The sequence below is a fragment of the Panthera leo genome, chromosome F3 (genome assembly GCF_018350215.1).
Source record: "Panthera leo isolate Ple1 chromosome F3, P.leo_Ple1_pat1.1, whole genome shotgun sequence".
NCBI lineage: Eukaryota > Metazoa > Chordata > Mammalia > Carnivora > Felidae > Panthera > Panthera leo.
Genome location: NC_056696.1, coordinates 67,032,768 through 67,051,093, shown reverse-complemented (window position 1 = coordinate 67,051,093; position 18,326 = coordinate 67,032,768). Strand labels below are relative to the sequence as shown.

The window sequence follows — 18,326 nt, the reverse complement described above, 5'->3', positions numbered from 1 at the left end:
GGGAGCAGGGCAGACGGTGGTTCAGCGGCGGCTGCTGGGAGCAGCGCATTCCTGGGTTTTTGCCCTCCTGTCTCGCAGCCTGAGAAAGGAAGCTGGCACCACTTCCTCCGTCTGGGAAGGGGGCCTGGAAATGGCCAACCCCCCTCCCTCCCGGCCGCCCACCCAAAGAATCAGTCAAAATCCAATGTAGTAATCAACGGGTTTTATTTTCCTAGAACTGAAATCGTCTACGGTTTTCAGAGCTAAAGTCCCAAAGCTACAGTCAGCAATTTTTCATCAGAGCCCAAGGGGGGGTGGGGGTGGGGGGAGACAGGAGACGGGAGAGAGGCATAGAGGCCGCTACAGAGGCTGGGCAAGGGCACTTATTCCCCTGTCCTCCCAGTGGGTTTCAGATCTGGTGACAACGCTGAGGAGACCAGGTGAGGGACGTGATGGGAACGGACACCAGAAGGAACACCAAAGCCCCAGCTACAAAAAGAAAAGTCATCAAACCCCAAATAGAAGGGAAGCCTCCCAGTGCACCTCGTAAGTGGGGGCAAGAGAGGGGAAGGAGCCGGGGGTGGGGGTGGCACACAAAGGGATAGGGGTCTTTAAAATTTTTTTTTGTAATTTTCTTTTATTAAAAACATCTCCTAAAAAATGTGTCTTTTCATGTCTGGGTGACATATGTGACTGTAGGATGGCCTTGAGCACTGTGGGGAGAGGGAAAAGGGCAGCTAAGGGGTCTCCCCAGGGCATCCTATCTCTGGCCAGAGATCCGAGGTGGACAGACGCTCCTCAATGCTCCCACCCTAGCTGGGTGAAGTCAACCCTCTGGACCTCAGGTCCTCGGCCCAACAACTCGGGAGCCCCCAAATCTTCTGACGATCATCTGTGACTCCCAGAACTCCTGGGGTCAGCAAAAGGAACATTGGATGTTGCCCATCATCAAGGGTTTATGGAAGGGAGCCCCTCCCCTACAAGCTGTCCCACTTCCCCTGAAGCTAGGGGGCTGAGAGAACAGGTACGGGAGGAGGGGACAGGAGCGCACGAAGATGCCATCTTCCTGCCCACCCCCCACCCCTACTTGAAGATCGCCCCTCTCAGGCCCAGAAGCCTACCCTGTTGTTTTATTCTCCATCCCTTCCAGTCCTACCCCCGATGCCAGCTAATCCAGAGGTCCAGAATGCTGGGGGGGGAAGGGGAGGGGCAGGAAGGTGTCAGGAGGTGGAAACCACCAGTCCAGGCCCCAACAGATACCCTGGGAAACGGCTCCAGGCAGGGAGGGACACAATGGCCTCATTGCAGCCCACGAAGCAGAACACATGGCCCTGACTCAGATCACAGGGGTGTGGGGATCTGGAGGCAAGGGCCAGGTGGCCTGCCCCATCCAGGTCAATCTCCAGGGGCTGGGCTTGGAGTGGGGAGAGTTAAGTGGCAAAGGAGGGCGGGGCGGGGCGGGGTTCCCAGTTTGCAGGCCATGGCCAGTTTCCCCAGTAGCACCCAGACAGCAGCAGGAACGGGGCAGGGGCTCCTCTTGAAACATTGGTGGCTACAGGCTGCGGGGGGAGGGTTGGAGGGGAGAAGGGTTATGGGTGTGGCCTTGGGCTGGCCACACCCCAGCCAGTGTCCACGTCCTGGGAGAGCCCACCCTGCCTCCGTGGCAGGACCCCCCTCCTCCTCCACAGGTGGCTGGTCAACCCCCAAGCCCAGCTGCCTCAGAGCAGGGGGCTCCCTCACCTCTCACGATCTCTGATGCCTGGGGCCTCAGAATCTTCCTTGGCAGCCTCTTCCTCCTCTAACTCCTCATCTTCCTCCTGAGGAAGCCCCCGGCCAGAGCCGGGCTCAGAGGGGGTACGGTTCTTCTCCACCTCCACAGGGAGGGGCCTCTCAGCCTCCAAGGGGGCTACTTCCTTCTCTTCCCCTTCGGGATCTTCTGTCTCCTTGGGACGTTTTGGGGAGTCCTAGGTGGGGTTGGCAGAGATGAGGCGGGCTGAGGCCAAGGAGTGGGGGTGCCAGCCACCCACCTGTGCCCCTCTTCCACAGAGGCTCTTTCCTTGACATACCCACAACCCCCTTCCCCAGCCCTCCGCCGCTGAAGGGTCTCCTGTGCCCCAGCTTCTTGGCAAGGGACCCCCAGACTACGGGCTGGTCCACCCCAGACTGCAGGGTCTCTGGAGTAGCAGCTGGCTTCCCTGGGACCCAGGCGGGGATCAGTTACCTCCAGCAGGTCCCCCGCTCTCCTCTTCAGCGCCCCCTTCTCGTTCTTCTCCTTGGCCGGCTCATCGATGACCAGCTTCCCTTCCTCATCGCTGCTACCCTCTGCACTCCCTTTCTTGTCGCCATCACCCTCCGTGGCTTCGGGCTCGGGCTCGGGCTCATCCACAGAGCTCTTCTTGGGGGCAGACTGCGCGCAGAGACAGCAGAGGCTGAGTGGCACCTGCGTGGCCTGTGGGGGCCCCTCCCCAGACCCGCCCTCGGCCACTCACTCCTTCCTTCTCCCGCCTCGCCCCCGCCCCCCCCCCCAGGTGCCCAGTCTCACGAGTGATTTGAGACCCACCTCTGTCGGATTAGCCCCGGGCTAAACCCACTGGCCGGGCAGGCAGGGCTCTGTGCAGGAGGGGGGAGGGCTGGAGCAGGAGGCAAAACCTCGGGTCAACTTCTCCCAAAGGGAGCTGGGACCCTTTCCCCGCCGACCCCCGCCCCCCACCCTCCCGCCTCATCCTGCCCGGCTCACGAGCACCTCCTCCTGGAAGCCTTCGTGGAAAGAGTCAAGGCCAAGTCCTACACTCACACCGGGTCCCTTAAAGGGCTGTCCCCACTTACCGCCTCTGTCCTGTCCTTGCCCCCCAGGCCACTGTCTAAATAGCACAATGATATACCACACGCCTCCCCCAACCCCAGCCCCTCCTGCAGGGCCCCCCACCCCCACCCCAGGAGCTCCTGCCCCCCCGAAAGGCCTGGTTTCTCAGTCCTGAAAGCTAAGCATCCCGCGTGGGCCCGGGTTCCAAATGAGCCGGCGGCCACACCTGCTTTCCAGGGGGTCTTTGGGGCCGCTGGCTGCTCACCTGATAGCCCGAGGCCTTGACAGTAGGGTTGTTCTCGATCTCCCACAGCCCCTCGCTGAACCCTTTCCTCTTGTTGGGCTTGCCAAACTTCTCCTTGGACTCTTCGTAAGGGAAGAGGTCTTTGGGACCCAGGAATGCCCTGGGGAGAGAGGGGAGACCGTGCTCTGGAGCCCTCCCTGCCTGAGCCGCGGGGAAGGGACGCCGACACCACCTGTGGCCCACGGCGCTCTGCCCTCGGCCCTCCCCACCTCCGGCCCCTCACTCACGTCTCATGGGTCCCGAAAAAAAAGACTTGGTACTTGTTGGCTGTCGACTTCACGGCGGCCTCGGGCATCTCATCAATCTGGGAGCAAGATGAGGAAAACTGAGTGTGAGCGGAGTCCTAAGGTCACAACTTGGGGCCGAGGTTGGCCTCCAGGACATATCTGTGTAAAAGCCGACGCAGAGGGGCCCAAGACGTCACCGAGGTGGCTTCTGAACCCTTTTTAGAGGTGGCGCTTTGTTCAAAGTCAGACAGCAGGCCCAGCAGAAACCTGGAGTTGGCCCCCTCTCCTCAAGCCCGACGGCACGGTTCCACCTGCCCACAAGCCCACGTCCCGGCCAGCGTCGGTGGTCACCTCTTCCCCCGGGCTCTCGGCCTCCACCCTCACGGGACTGCAGCCTGCCTACAAGGCACCGGCCCCAGGGCAGCCAGAGTGGCCTTCCAACCGCAACACTTCGCCCCTGCTGAGACCTTCCCAAGTCCGCTCGTGATCAGAGCCCCCCGTACACCTCTTCCTGAAGAGGCCATACTCCCAGGACTGCCACCGATATCTGTCTGGCCTTGGGCAACTTACTGAACTGCCTTCTACCTCAGTTTCCTCATCTGTAAACGGAGACAGTCACAGAACCCAAGCCACAGGGATTAAATGCGGTTTGCCCCACGTGCACTAGCTCTCCTCCTTGGCCACTGGCTGCCCTCCCCCTCTCTGCTGTGGCCACGCTGGTCTCTGCTCTCCCACACTCACTAACTCTTGGCGAGCCCTCCAACCGCAGCCCGGCATGGCTTCCTCCTCCGGAGGGCGCCCCCACCCCTCCTGGCCCAGCTGGCCCCCCACAGAAGCCTCAGCACCTCTCCTTCAGAGGGCCGGTGCCATGGTTACCCACATCAACATCTGAGCAACGCCCATGTGGACTCTCTGGCCTGCACCTGCCCCGAGACTGGACAGCAGGTGCCCAGCAAGCAGCAGGCTCACGGGAAGATCTGCTGAATGAATGCATGAGACAGATAAAGGCCACTGCTCTGGTTACCGTGGAGGCGCAAGACCAAGGGGCTGCCTATTCAACAACCCCCCCCACCCCAGGGAGCAACCCCAAAAGCTTCTGGGGAACACTTTGGAAAGCCTCTTGATATAGTCAGACACTCTCATTTTACAGATGAGGAAATTGAGGTCCCCCCCCAAACGACAGAAGTTAGTGAGGGTCCCAGAGTTGGTCTCCTGCCACGTCCTGGGGGCACGAGGAGGGAAAGGTGCAGAGATCTGGGGTCAGAGGAAATGCACAGGCAGTGGCCCCAACAGCCTCCCCAGATCAGGCCCGAAGAGCCCAGGCCAAGCGAGCTGGGGGTGGGGGGACTACAACTCCCAGCAACACTTGCAGCAGCGGCCTCGGCTGCCTGGCTTCCCGCCGGACACGGGCCAGGTGGCCATGTTGACTGGGGCCCCACGCGCATTTAGGACAGAGACAGACAGCCTGAGGCATCGATTAACACCACCAGGACTGGGACACAGTGTCTGACCTGGGGGCCTGGGGACACAGGGAGGCGGGGTGTCGAGAAGGCGCGGAGACACACCCAGGAGGGGGCGGAGCCCCGGGCAGGGAACGGAGGGGCACCGGGCTCCAGGCACGGAGTCTTCAGGTTCCTGGGCACCTCCCCCCTCGCCCTGTGGCCTCCGGGGACAGAAGTCCAGCCCCTCCCCTCAGGAAAGCCCAGCACCAACTGGGCCCTCCCCATGACCAGGAGGTTGGGGTGTGATAGCAGGGGGTGGAAAGGCACGCAGTTCCCCCCCACAAACAGGATCCCCATCGCCATGACAACCCACCCCGCCCCCGGGGCCACTCAGCAACCAGGAATGTGACCACCCCTCCCCCCACTCTGGATTGGGGAGGAGGGGACACGAACACACCCCACCCCCACCCCCACCCCTGAGCCTGGAGTCTGGCACCTGGGTCCCCGGCCTGCTGGAAACCGCAGCTAGCGCTGGAGGGCCCAGGCCCTTCTCAGGAAGCCAGGCCTGGGGTGCGGGAGGAGGAGGAGCCAGTCTTCGGCCAGGACACCTGGGTCTTGTGACCAGCTGGCTCCCCACCCTCCTCTCAGAGGGGGGCGAGGCAAAAAAAAAAAAAAGAGAGAGACTCCAGGGCTTAGAGGTCCCAGGAGACGTGCACAATAGCACGAACCCTCCCCTAGGCCTCTTCTCCACCCATCTCGACCCCAGGACCCAGGGCAGGGGTGGGGGGCAAAAGGGCCTTCCTGGGGGTGCAACAGGGAACCTCGTGCTCGGGGCTCACACCTGAGCCAGGGCCTCGAGGCGCAAGAAGGGTGGAAGGGAAGAAACTGAGGCTCAGGAGAGGGGGTGGGGTGAAGGAAGGGTCAGACAGGAGGGGACAGGAAGCTCTCTCCAGCAGCACAGCCCTCAAAGCGCTGCCCCACAGGGCTTTCCCATGTAAAGTGAACTCCCAGGCAGCTGAGCGGTGTGACAGGGGACCCAGGAGGCCACCAGCTGCCCAGCCTCAGGGGCGGAGGAGAAACAAAAGAATGGATGAGAATTAAAAATAGAACCACACGCCAGATACACCCGCCCTGCTGACTTCTAGCCAAATAAAGGGTGGGTATGGAGTTCAGAGGGAAGTCAGGGGCCTTCGACCCCAAAAGGGTCACCCTGCTCCGGGCCTCACCTTGACGGTGGTACCTGTGGGGGAAGCGCCAGGACAAGTGGGCTGTTTTCACTCAGTGGAATCCTCAACCCCTCACCTCACAAAGGGGAAAAGTCCCTTCCATCCTTCAAGCTACAAAGGAAACCTCGTTTCTCGCGTTTCAAAGTGAAGGGCAGTTCTTTCCTGCGTATGGAGGATGTGAGGTCTCAAGAGAGGCCTGTACCCCCAATACAGACATATGTCTCCCAGGCGGTGCCTTTATATCCAGACCGTGACTCACAACAAGTGAGTCAAGGGTAAGCAGGGCAGGGTGGGGCCGGACCAGTGCTAGGGACCCTGCCGCACCCCCTCTACTGGTCAACGGGGGAGGGGGGTCTGCTACTTCTCAGCCATTCCAGAAATCCAGGCAGGTTAATTCTCCCAGGCGGGGGCCCATCCACTCCAGGCCCAACCCTCTGCATGTGCCTGGCTCCATCAGACAGACCCGAGGGCAGGAAAAGCTGCCCCCCGGCCCCCAGGGCTCATGGCCACCCGCTGAAGCCTGATGAGGGACCCCAGGTGAGGAATGGGGAAGGCGACTGAACACCTCTCCCCAGTCTCGGACCAAAGCCAAGTCGGGGACCGCCTGTCCACACGTAGGAAGACAACAGGGAAGGCTAAGGCCACACTGACTGCCAGCCAGGGTTCTGACCACCACACCCAGAGCCGAGCCCGGCCTGACCCAGGAACCGGAAAATCTGGGGCAGGAGACAGTTGGGGCCGGGAAAGTGTGGCAAGCCCAAGAGGCAGAAAAGAGAAGGTGGTGCCTGGACGTGGGGGAGGGAGGAAAGCTGGGTGAGGCCCTGTGGCTGCTCAGGTTTTCTGGGATTGTGAAACAGGAAGCAGAGAGAGGAGGAAGGAACCTGGGGTGGGGGGGGAATCCCAGAGTCTTGAAGGTTAGTTGTTAAGTGCTTGGAGATTCCCCCCAAGAAGTCAAGCCGAAGGAAGAGGGGAAGGAGAAGGTTAAGATGTCGTGTGGCACTGCAATCGGGACAGGTCTTGCCTACCACGTGGCCCCTCCGGCTGGCTGGGCTCTCCAGTCCCACCCAGTCAGCCGTCCTCCCCAGAAGCAGGGGCTGAGGAAGGAAAACCCACTCAGCGGCCTCCACCTGGCCATCCACGAGGCCTCCTTACTCCTCTTTGGTCTCAGGAAAGGCCAGGCCCCTTCACTCTGCCCCTCTAGGGGCTAAGACAGCATCCACGCATGGAGAGGAGACCCGGATTTGTCAGCTCTTTTGGCATCCCAGGAGGATCTACGTGGGAGATAAGAGCCTTGGGTGCACCGATCCCCAGATGTCCCAATCGAAAGCTGGAGCACAGGCAGAGGGTGGCACCCTCCCTATCTCTTGGAGATCCAGTCTGACCTCCCCTCCCCAAGCCTCGCTCTATCTAAAAGGTCCAGGCCTCAACAGGAAGGCACTGCCCCTTGGTCCCGCCCTTCTGGCCTGGAGGCCTAGGAAGGATGAAGACAAGACTAAATGGCATCCCCAGTCCCAAGGGCGGCCTCACCCTAAAGGCCACCAGAAACCTGAAGGTCTACCTCACAGGGGCCAATATGGGCCGGTCTGTGTCCCCCTCACTGTTTTCTCTTTCCTGATCCAGAAGGAGTTCCCTGCAACCCACATTCCAGCTGCACGGCTTCCCTGGGGCCTGGCCCAGCCTCCAGACTTTGTCCCACCCCCCCTCCCCCAGGAGGTAGGAGCCGCAGCAGAGACCTGGGTTCAGTTCTTGCCCTGCCCAACAGGGCCTTGGCATCTGGGCCAAGAAGCCGGACGGATCAAAGGTACAGAGTAAAGTACACAAGTGCCCACAGGCCACATACCCCAACACACACGCAAGGCTGTCTGCGGCTGCTTCCTCACAACCCCCCTAACCCCCAGCCCAGGCACTTAGAAGGCCCTGGAAGCTGAGAGAGCCCCTCGTTTCCATTCGTGTCCGGACATCTAGAAGTTTCAGGGAACAGGGAGCTCAAAGCATATGGGGTTAAGCATACTCCTCGAAGAGAGTACAGGGTGAGGAAGGGACTCCTGGGTTTTCTGAGTGGCCCCAAAGTTGGCCTGGCCCTCTGAACAGGACCCAGCAGAGCCTGGGGCAACTTCCCAGGCTCCAAGCAGGGTCGGGCCAGATAAAGACACAGACTCAGGTGGAGAACGGTAACCTAAAGCCTGGAAGCAGTTCCACACTTGGCCCCCCGGCTTAGAAAGCTCCCTCCTCCCACTGCTCTCGGCCCTATTTCACTCTCCGGAGTCCTACCTCCAGGGCACAGGGTCACGACTGCACCCAATTGCAAAGGCCTCTCCAGACCCACTTGGAAGTTGCCAGAGGCGCTGCCCCCTGTAACACCCCCAAACTCCTCCAGCAACCTCCCCTCCCTCCTTCCCCGCCTTGGGCTGTCCCAGTCCTTAGGGGAAACCTGAGGAACACAGCAGGTTGGGCTTCTGGGCCCCACCCTCCCACCTGGCCAGGTGCTGGGGGGGGGGGGGGGGCAGGCCCTCAAGTTGGCGGGCTCAGTCAACCACATGGCACACTGGGCCGTTGCGGCGGGAGGCTCCTATCTAAGGGGAGAAGCAGCTGGGGCCCCCCCACCTCCAGGAACGGGCAGCCTGGACTGGACCTGCCGGCCTCCCAGGGGCCCTGCCACCCTCGGCCCCCAATTTGAGCTGGCAGCATATGGAGGGCTATTTTTGTGGGGCTGAGCAGCGAAGGGTTCTGGCAACTAATTTCCGAGCCAAGTAGATCCCCTCTCACGCCGCCCCCAAACATTCCTCGACCCTCCCAACTTCAGACCTCTCGCGGCCGCCCCAAACCAAAGTTTTCCAGAAGCGAACTCCGCCTCCGCAGATCCCTCCCCGGGCTGGGACCCTCCCGCTACCTTCTCGCTCCTAGCAGGGTCTGAGTGGGGGCAGCGACCGGGGAGGGCAGCGGGGGTCTCTAAGCGGGTCCCGGGGCGCCCGGGAGGGGTTCCCGACGGCCCCAGCCCAGGCCGCGCGCCCCGCGCCGCCGCGCTCGGGGGGGGAGGGGGGGGCCGCGCGGACGCCGCGCTCGCCGGGGCCCCCGCCCCCACCATTATGTAACCGGCGGGGGGCGAGGAGGCGCTCGCAGCGAGCCGGGGACTCGGCCGCCCCCCGCCCGCGCCCCTCCGCGCGCGGCGCCCGCGTCCTCCCGACTGTTACGCAACCCAGCCCGGGGCCGGGGCGGCGGGCCGCGCTGCTCACCCGGGCCGGCCAGTGCGGGTAGCCCTTCATCTTGGCGAACACCAGGTCCCCGCACTTGTACTCCTTCTGCCGGTTGGAGCGCGACATGGCGGGGCTCCGGGCGCCCCGGGCTCCGCGCCGCGCCGGCGAGCGTGAGCCCAAGTTTGCGCGCGCGGCGGTGGCGGCGCCGCTGCGCTCCGGCCCTCGAGCGGCCCCCGCCTCGATGGCGGCCCCCGGCCCCAGCTCCGGCGCGGCCACGGCTGTGCGCCCGCGCCGCTCGGACGGGGCGGGCGCGGATGCGGCGGCGCGGTGCTGCGCGCTCGTGCGGTTGTTTGTGTTTGAAATTCAATTGCTCCCTCCTCGGCGCGAGGCCTCTTCCTCCTCCCCCGCCGGCCCCCTCCCCCTCCTCCCCCGCTCCCCTCCCCCTCCCGCGCCGGTTCGATGCGCGCGGCGCTCGGCGCCCCGGGCCTGCCGCGGCCCGACGCCCAACCCGGGGCCGCCCGGCGGCGCGCGGCGGCACAGGCCTGAGGAGCCGAGCGCCGAGCTCGCCGAGCGGGCTTTGTGTGCAGCTGTCGGGGGGCGCCCGCCCGCACGCCGGCCGGGAGGAGTTGGCGCCCGGCTGGACGGAGCGGCCTGGCGCCCCTCCCCTGGCCCGGGGGCGCTGGCTCGCGGGGCCCGACGCGGCCGCGGGGGCCCGTGTGGGTCCCTGCCCTGCGCCCCCAGTGCGCGCCGGGCGCCGACGTGCGGATCGCCGGGGGTCCGAACGGCGGGCTGTGCGCCCCGCAGCGGCCTCGGCTGAGGGGCGAGGCTCCAGTTTGGAAGCCGGGAGGTGTCCGAGGGCTTGGGGTACAAAGCGGCCACGTTCTGGGGGCTGCTTCCTGGCAAAAGCGATCTGGGCTCCGCCGCCAGTTCAGCCCGCAGAGACGAGCCCTGTTCTCGCGGGGAAGAGACCGCACAATGCCAGTAAATCCCAGACCATCCGTAAACCAAGCCGTGAAGCTTGGGGAGCAGGGCACTGCTTCTTGCGGGGGGCGGCGGGGGGGGAGGGGGCGGGTACTGGGGAAGACTCTTTGAAGGCTTCCCAAAGTTGATGACTCGGATCTGGGTCTCCCAAGAGTGATTTTGCTGGATTCCAGAGACGACATCGTAGCCTAGGTTCTGTGATCACAAGTGGTAGAACCAACCCTTGAACTCGGGTCTCTCCCCGTTAAGCCAAACGGGGCTACTGTCATTACTTCTTTGAGTTGCTGTCACCATCGATCTTGGATTCGCTCAAATCCAGACACCTGTGTGGTCTCAGATAAGATAACTTGGATCTCTTACCGCACTTACAGATCCTTAACATCTTGCAACTAGATATTCTGGATTTGAATAGGTAAAATAACCGTGCTTTTCTTCGCACAAGTTTCCTGATCCGACCTCAAAGCATAGGCAAGATCTCCCTGCAAAGAAGCGCAGAAGGCCCACATCCACGTGCCTTCCTCCTGAGAACCCGGACCCCCTCCTTGCACTTTCCTCAGTCAGTTTCCTCACCTGTGAGGTGGGATAACCTTCTGCCCTGACACCGTCTGGGGCATGGGGTGGCTGCTTATTAGCGGAGGCCTGCGTCCTTCCTATCAGCCCGCTGTCCCTACACACGACATCCTTACGGCAATGCGTTTTACAAGTTTTGCCTTTATAACAGTGTGGCCTCCCGGCAGAATTCCCCCTTGGGCTAGGAGCCCCTCCGGCCCTGTCCCAGGCGCTGCTGGCACAGAGGGCCACTCTTGTTGCGATGCATGGCCCCAGCCTCTGCGCGGACTTGTCGATTTGTTTCAAAAGCAAATCCAAACTTGTTGCAACAGAGCAGCTAGACTCCAGTTGGTGTTTACTTTGCAAAGCATTCCAGTTTGAAATGTTGTCAGTGTGATAGTCCACATTCTGTCAGGCTAATGCTTTTGTTTGTTCTTATTGTTAGCCCAGAGTCTTGTCACAAGTTTTTGAAGATGTTTCGGAAAGTCCTGTGTCACAACACGCTTCCTTTAAGCGTCCAGGCCAGTTGTTATAAATGTGCAGAGTTTGAGGGCAACAAGCATGTTCTAAACTGTTTAAGGATGTCGTGTAGCCCAGTTCGTTAAAACCAAGAGCTCTATCCATTTCTCCACTTTGTTGCATCTTTTTTTTTTTTTTTTTTTTAAATTTTTTTTTTCAACGTTTTTTATTTATTTTTGGGACAGAGAGAGACAGAGCATGAACGGGGGAGGGGCAGAGAGAGAGGGAGACACAGAATCGGAAACAGGCTCCAGGCTCCGAGCCATCAGCCCAGAGCCTGACGCGGGGCTCGAACTCACGGACCGCGAGATCGTGACCTGGCTGAAGTCGGACGCCCAACCGACTGCGCCACCCAGGCGCCCCAGCCACTTTGTTGCATCTTAATAGCCTGTTGGGAGGTGGCTGCCAGACTTCAGAATTCTCCAGCAGATCTCTTGGGCCCGGCATTGAGACCACCGTGCAGATCAAGGTTGAAAGGAAGCAACCAGGTTCCCTTTGTTGCCATAAGCTCCCAGGCCTTGGTTGCAATTTAATATGCAAGTTCTCCTTACAATAACATCCTCAACCACCTCACAGCTGGCCCTAACGATGAGCCCAGAGCTGCAGAGGGTCAGTTACACCGGTGGCCCGGCATAAGCCGGCTTCCCCGGGGAGTCAGGTCTAACTCCTGCTCTGCGGACTTCAGTGTGCAAGCGAATCTTTTGGGAATCCTCTCCAAGAGCGGATTCTAACTCGGTAGGCTTGGGGTGGCTGCATTTCTCACGACCCCCAAGGTGCTGCCGCTTCCAGTTTGCATCACCATTTGAGGGGTAGGAGCTAAAATGCACAGGTCACAGGCCCCTAGATGCCCAGCCCCGCTTGGAACCGCTTCACAAATGTCTCCGTGAAATCCTTCTGTGGAGGCTGGTGCCTGGTTCCACTTTTGTGTGAGAGGGAGGTCAGGACAGAAGTCAGGGGACTTGGGGCCCCACAGCAGAGAAGCCTGGGGTTGCAGAGCTAGCTCTAGGCTTCCGAAGCCAAGTCTCTGGACCTTGCTAGGTCAGGGGAGTGGTGGGATACTTAGTGTCCACATCAGGAAGGGAGGGACCCAGGGAGGGAGGTGTGCAGGATGCTCTGTGCTGGGTGCTAGGGGAGTGGGCAGTGAGGTCTAGTAGAAACGACCTGGGTTTGCCTGTTGGGGTAACTGGTTTGAATCCCGCTTTTGGCAAATGGCTTAGACAGAATTTCTAAACAAAATTCCCTTCCACTGTAACAACGTGATACAAATAGGGGCCCTTGGGTGGCCCCATTGGTTAAGTGTCCCATTTCGGTTCAGGTCATGATCTCACAGTTCATGGGTTCGAGCCCCGCGTGGGGCTCTGTGCTGACACCTCAGAGCCTGGAGCCTGCTTGCGATTTTGGGTCTCCCTCTCTCTCTCTGCCCCTCCCCTTCTCACACTCTGTCTCTGTCTCTCTCTCAAAAGTAAATAAACATTAAATTTTGTTTTTAATGTGATACAAATAGCTACCTTAGGGGGTGTCCTGAAGTGAAAAGATTTGCCTCTGTGAAAACCTCAGATGCTTAATTGGTTCAAAGGAAAGTTTAGTTGCCTTCCTTTGAACGCCTAAGTTAGAGGTTCCGCTCCTGTGCTGGCTCTGTATGACCCCCTCCCCACCCCTACCACCAGTTATATGCTCTGTAAAGTGGAGGAAGGGAAGGAAGATGGCTAGTTCAGACCAGTGTGGCTGTTTTTGTTTTTGTTTGTTTTTTTGGGTTTTGTTTTGTGTTGTTTTTTTTTTTTTTTTTTTTTGAAAGAGCACCAGCCGGGGAGAAGAGCAGAGGGAGAGAGAGAGAATTTTAAGCAGGTTCCGTGCTCGGCTGGTCTCACAATGTTGAGATCATGACCTGAGCCGAAATCAAGAGTCGGATGCTTACCCAACTGAGCCCCCCAGGCACCCCTGGACCAGTGGTTTCCAAAACCGTGTCTGCATTGCCCCCCAACGCATGCCAGCCAACGTAAAGGCGGAGACGTGCATTTCTGCATGTTACCAAGAGTCCGAGTGGCCAGGTGACCTGGTCCCAGCACCCTCTCCAGCACCGCCACTCTAGGAGAGCTACCTAACCGCCAAGTCTCAGTTTGCATGTCTGTAAAGAGGGGTTGTGATGAGAGATGAATGAAGGAACGTATTTCAAGTGTTTGCGCAGAGCCTGGAACATAGTAAGTGCCTGATAAATGTGTTATCACGGTATTTACTGTTCTATTAGATTCTCAGTGCTATGTACTTTGAGAAGATGGGCTCCCCTGCCCCCGGCTGCTCAGGCAACAGCATGTGCCCGTTAAAGCTGGCACCTGCCGCCGTGGGGGCCGCTTGGCTGGGCCCCAGTCCCAGCCCCACCGCTCACTCACTCACCGGTTACCCAGCTTTCCTGTGCCTCAACTCTCTCATCTGGGAAAGGGCTGACTAGAATCAGTTCATGTGTGTGCTCTGTGGAAATGCTTAGAACGGTGCCTGGTGCATGGTTGGCTGCTATGCGTTAGCCTTCAGCTGCTAGTACAATATGAGATATTTTTCTTAAAAAATGCATATGTTCTGGGGCGCCTGGGTGGCTCAGTCGGTTGAGCGCCAACTTCGGCTCAGGTCAAGATCTCACAGTTCGTGAGTTCGAGCCCCGCATCGGGCTCTGTGCTGACAGCTCGGAGCCTGGAGCCTGCTTTGGAATGTGTCTCCCTCTCTCTCTGTTCCTCCCCCAGTCGTACTGTCTCTCTCTCAAAAATAAATAACAATTTTAAAAATTTTAAAAAAATAAAAGAGGGCTCTGTTCTACAAAAAGTGGAAGTCACTGGATTCGTTCTCTAGGACTGTGCTGTCCAATATGTTGGACTCTTGAAACTTAAATTGTTTAATATTAAACACAATTAAATACTCAGTTCCTCTGCCATTCAAACCACGTTTCAAATGCTTGGTAGCCTCACGTGGCTCGTGGCCACCTATCAGACAGCACAGACATGGAACTTTTCTGTTATCACAGACCGTTTGCTTGGACGGCACTGCTCCAAGGCAGTGACTTTCCACTTGGGCTGTACATTAGTCACTTGAAGAATTAAAAAAAAAATACCAGTGCAGGGGTGCCTCGCTGTCTCAGCCGGTAGAGTGTGTGACTCCTGATCTCAGACTGTGCGTTCAAGCCTCACGTTGGGCATAGAACGTGTTTAAAAAACAACAACAAAAAAACAGCTAATGCCTGGGCCCGAGTCCCCAGAATTTAGATTTAATTGGTTGACGGCGGGAGTCATTAAAGGGTTTGGGCAGGAGAGAAACATGAGCAGAGCTGAACTTCTAGAAGCTTCTAAAAAGGCCTGGGACTGCCAGGTCAGGGGAGAGGGTGCAGCTTGGCTGCTGCTGAGCGTGGGCCCGATAAGGGAAGGCCAAGGAGGCTCCCAGGCTTGTCTCCCGAGCACTGTGGTGACAACAGCTCCTCAGCTCTCGGGAGAGACGTGACATCTTCCAGGACAGGAGCGGGCAGAGCCCCTCGAGAGCGCCATGAGGCCCGCATCGCCGTTTTCAAAACTCAGTTTCGTTTTTGGGATAAGTAATTAATACACGTTTACGATACGAGACTTAGGAGGTAAAGAAGGTGCCTTTGAAGAAAGCGGTCTCGCTGTATCTATATCTCCTAGCTGCCCCAGTTTTCTTCTTAGAGACGAAAATATGACCAATTTTGTATGTGTTCTTCCAGTCGTTTCCTATGTAACTTTGAAGCCAACACAAAGCGGATTCCTGCACACAGATCTCAGCAGTTTCCGTGGGACCCCTTCCACGTGGGCCACAAAGGTCTGTCCCATTCACTGTGACGGCTGCGTGACAGTTCACGATTCCTCCTGTGGCGATGACCTAGCCAGTCCCCCGTTGGTGGACATTCAGGTTCCTTCCTCTCTTGTGATAACACCAACCAACGATGCTGTAGCGAAGAAGCCTGTTGTGCACGCCGTCCGCTCTGGGCGAAGGATCTCCAGGTTGCTCTGCAGTTTCCAAACTGGAAGAGGGGCACGGCCGTTCACCGCTGCGGTGTTTGCCCACAAGCGGTTCTGGAAGTAACCTTGCTGCTTACCGCCAGAAGTGCCCAGGTTGGATGGGCCGCCCGCCGTTCCGTGCAGCCACAAACCCCCGGTGTGTCTGCTTTCCCCTAAGTCCCTGCGGCGTAAAGGAACGAGGTCTGGGACCAGGGTCAGGGCCACAGAAGTGTCAGGGCTCCAATCACGTGTGGCCGCCCGCCGCAGCCCTCTCTCCCCTGGAGTGTGGCCTCTGGGACCCCAGGGACAGACGCCTGGGGAGGGGAGGAGCCTGGGAGGTGCTCGCTAAGGAGGGGTCAGGGCCCCTTCCTGCCCTGGTAAGATGGAGCCCTGGTGGGCTAGCTCCCGGTCCCTCCCTCTCAGGGGAGAGAGAGCCTCCCTCCACTGGACAGCAGGATTGGCCCTACTGGAGGAGGCAGTGGTGGCTTCTGCGGGGACAGATGGCAATCGGGTACTGAAAGGCCGTTTCTGCCACCACGCTGCCTATGGCCTGGGGCTTCATTCATTCCTTTGCCCCACGTAGCTCCTCGGGCATTGTTAGGTGTTGTGCCCAACGGCAGGTGAATTTTGGGGGGAAAGGGCGGGTCTGGAAATGAGTAAGACAGGCGGCTGGGGCGGCCCTGGGTGCTGTCATCGCCCTCACGCACCTGACTTCGTGGTCCGGTATGGAAGCTTCCAGTTTTCTCCAAATTCACCCTCCCTCCTTTATTTTTCGGTGCGTTTCTTTGTTTTTTCAAAGTATTCATGCAAACCAACCTAAGATTATGTCAAGACTATACAAAGAACACGTACAAATCAGTAAAGAGAAACAACCCAACTGAAAAATGGGCAAAATTCACAAATAACAATTTTTTTTTTTTTCAACGTTTTTTTTTTTTTTTTTTTTATTTTTGGGACAGAGAGAGACAGAGCATGAATGGGGGAGGGGCAGAGAGAGAGGGAGACACAGAATCGGAAACAGGCTCCAGGCTCCGAGCCATCAGCCCAGAGCCTGACGCGGGGCTCGAACTCACGGACCGTGAGATCGTGACCTGGCTGAAGTCGGATGCTTAACCGACTGCGCCACCCAGGCGCCCCAACGAATAACAATTTCACATAAGAACAAAATTACAGGGGCGCCTGGGGGGGGGGGGGGGCTCAGTCGGTTAAGCATCCGACTCTCGATCTCGGCTCAGGTCCTCATCTCACAGTGAGTGGGACCGAGCCCCGCATTGGGCTCTGTGCTGACAGTGCGGAGCCTGCTTGGGATTCGCTCTCTCCTTCTCTCTCTGCCTCTCTCTGTCTGTCAAAATAAAGAAATACACTTAAAAAAAATATATGGTCAACACATGTGAGAGGACACCAATTACTCATGTCATTAGTCGTTACTAATGTTACTTTATTATCAGTGATCAGTAAATTCCCAAGACCACAGTAAGAAGCCCCACGTATGCTCACCCAGTAGGAGGTGGACAGTCACTTACATGTTGTTTGGAAATCAGTGTGATGGCAAGTTGTAAGGTCTGACATTCGCATACGCTACGATCTCCACTCCCGGGGGTGCACACGAGAGAAACCATTGTGCGCGCGCACCAGGAGACGTGGAGAAAGACCATCGCCACCTTGTTCATAACAGCAAACACCGAGGTGCAATTCAGATGCTCACTAGCAGAATGGACAGATAAATTGTACGTTCGTACAAAGTAGTACCAAAACAAAAAATGACAGACGTGTTCAATGTGGATACATCCAAGGCATACGACATCGCGTGGGAAAGGAAAAGTCATTACAGTTTGATACCCTTTTGGTAAAGTTAGACACAGCTAAAAACGACCAGCGTATTTTCAGTTGTACATATGGATGCGAGAAAAAACTGGGTATACATGGAAAAGTTTTCGGGAGAGTGGATACCTAGTGTTGGGGGAGGAGGGGACCCTGAGCGGGAAGGGGAGCGCGGGGAAGCACAGATCAGTGGCAGTCATCGGCTGGGAGGGACGTGGGTGTTGGTTACGTCCATACACAGTTTTCAAGAGAGACCAGAGAGGGTCATGTGTGGACCAACCGTGAAAGCAAATCAGGAGCCGGAGGTTACGGGGTCTCCACTTCTGTGCGGAGATTTGTTGCTGCTGTTTTAAAGTCACAGATGCCTGTGGTTTAAAAGAAACAGAGGTCTCTAAGTTTTAATCAAAAACAGTGGTCCCAGCCCCCACTTTCCTCTCTTCCCTCTCCAGCGACAACAACATTCAGGATGTGTGCTGCCGGGTCCAGCACGAGACAACAACGTTCAACATTCAAGCCATTTTGACTAACGTGTGGCGATTCACTTCCGTATTTCTGAGCAACACGCTGTGATGGCTATATCTTGATTTTTCTCTTGTGGGCTTTATCTATTGACAGAACCCTCTGGAATGTATCTTGCTCTTTCCTCTGTCCGTCTCAGCCACATGGACGTTTCCTGTCCCCCAAGTTCCCATCATCCCAGTACCGTCACGTGATCATGTCTGTTGTATGAACACTCAGGTTCACATGTCAGTTACATCGCCATATTACTTTTCCTTTTATGTATAACATTGTTTTCTCTAAGTTGTCAACTGTTTTTGTTTTTTAATTTTTTTTAAGTTTATTTTTGAGAGACAGAGAGACAGAGAGTGAGTGGGGGAGGGGACAGAGAGAGAAGGAGACACAGAATCTGAAGCAGGCTCCAGGCTCTGAGCTGTCAGCACATAGCCTGATGTGGGTCTCGAACTCACAAACAGTGGGATCATGACCTGAGCCCCCTGGGCACCTGTTTTTGTTTTTTTGTTTTTTCTTTGTTTGGATTTCTAGGTTCTCACTCACCAAATCAGCCACAAATTCTCTCCTTTTCCACTCAATCTCTTCTCAAAATATTTGGACACATCAGATACACCATCGATTTCAAATTCTTGCTGTTGTGGTCCCTGAAGCCATCTGTCCAGAACCAGACTGACAGGCGGCCTTCATCTACCTGGGGCCCAGCTGCCCTCCTGACACTTCTGTCCCCCAGCACCCTGGGGGCCCTGCCCACTTTTGTGTGTTTTCTACATCATGGG

The 18,326-nt window shown here is 57.9% G+C and overlaps 1 protein-coding gene across 2 annotated transcripts; it reads right to left on the bottom strand.

Annotated features, from left to right (window-relative positions):
- Window positions 1-187: 187 nt before the first annotated feature.
- On the bottom strand, window positions 188-9,436 carry HDGF (heparin binding growth factor). Of its 2 annotated transcripts, none has more exons than XM_042924598.1 (6): window positions 9,215-9,436; window positions 3,314-3,390; window positions 3,048-3,186; window positions 2,201-2,386; window positions 1,720-1,943; window positions 188-1,538 (listed from the first exon to the last, which is right to left on the bottom strand). In XM_042924598.1, the coding sequence occupies exons 1-6, from the start codon at window positions 9,299-9,301 to the stop codon at window positions 1,532-1,534; spliced, it is 720 nt and encodes a 239-aa protein (XP_042780532.1). In that variant the 5' UTR covers window positions 9,302-9,436; the 3' UTR covers window positions 188-1,531. The 2 variants fall into 2 exon arrangements, with proteins under 2 accessions (XP_042780532.1, XP_042780533.1); XM_042924599.1 differs by lacking the exon at window positions 9,215-9,436 and adding an exon at window positions 8,872-8,994.
- Window positions 9,437-18,326: the final 8,890 nt, after the last annotated feature.

Coding starts and splice junctions, on each gene's coding strand:
- HDGF (XM_042924598.1), bottom strand. CDS start 9,301: ATGTCGCGCTCCAACCGGCAGAAGGAGTACAAGTGCGGGGACCTGGTG. Junction 3,391..9,214: donor ACCCGCACTGGCCGGCCCGG/GTGAGCAGCGCG, acceptor TCTTGCTCCCAG/ATTGATGAGATGCCCGAGGC. Junction 2,387..3,047: donor TCAAGGCCTCGGGCTATCAG/GTGAGCAGCCAG, acceptor CTCTGCGCGCAG/TCTGCCCCCAAGAAGAGCTC.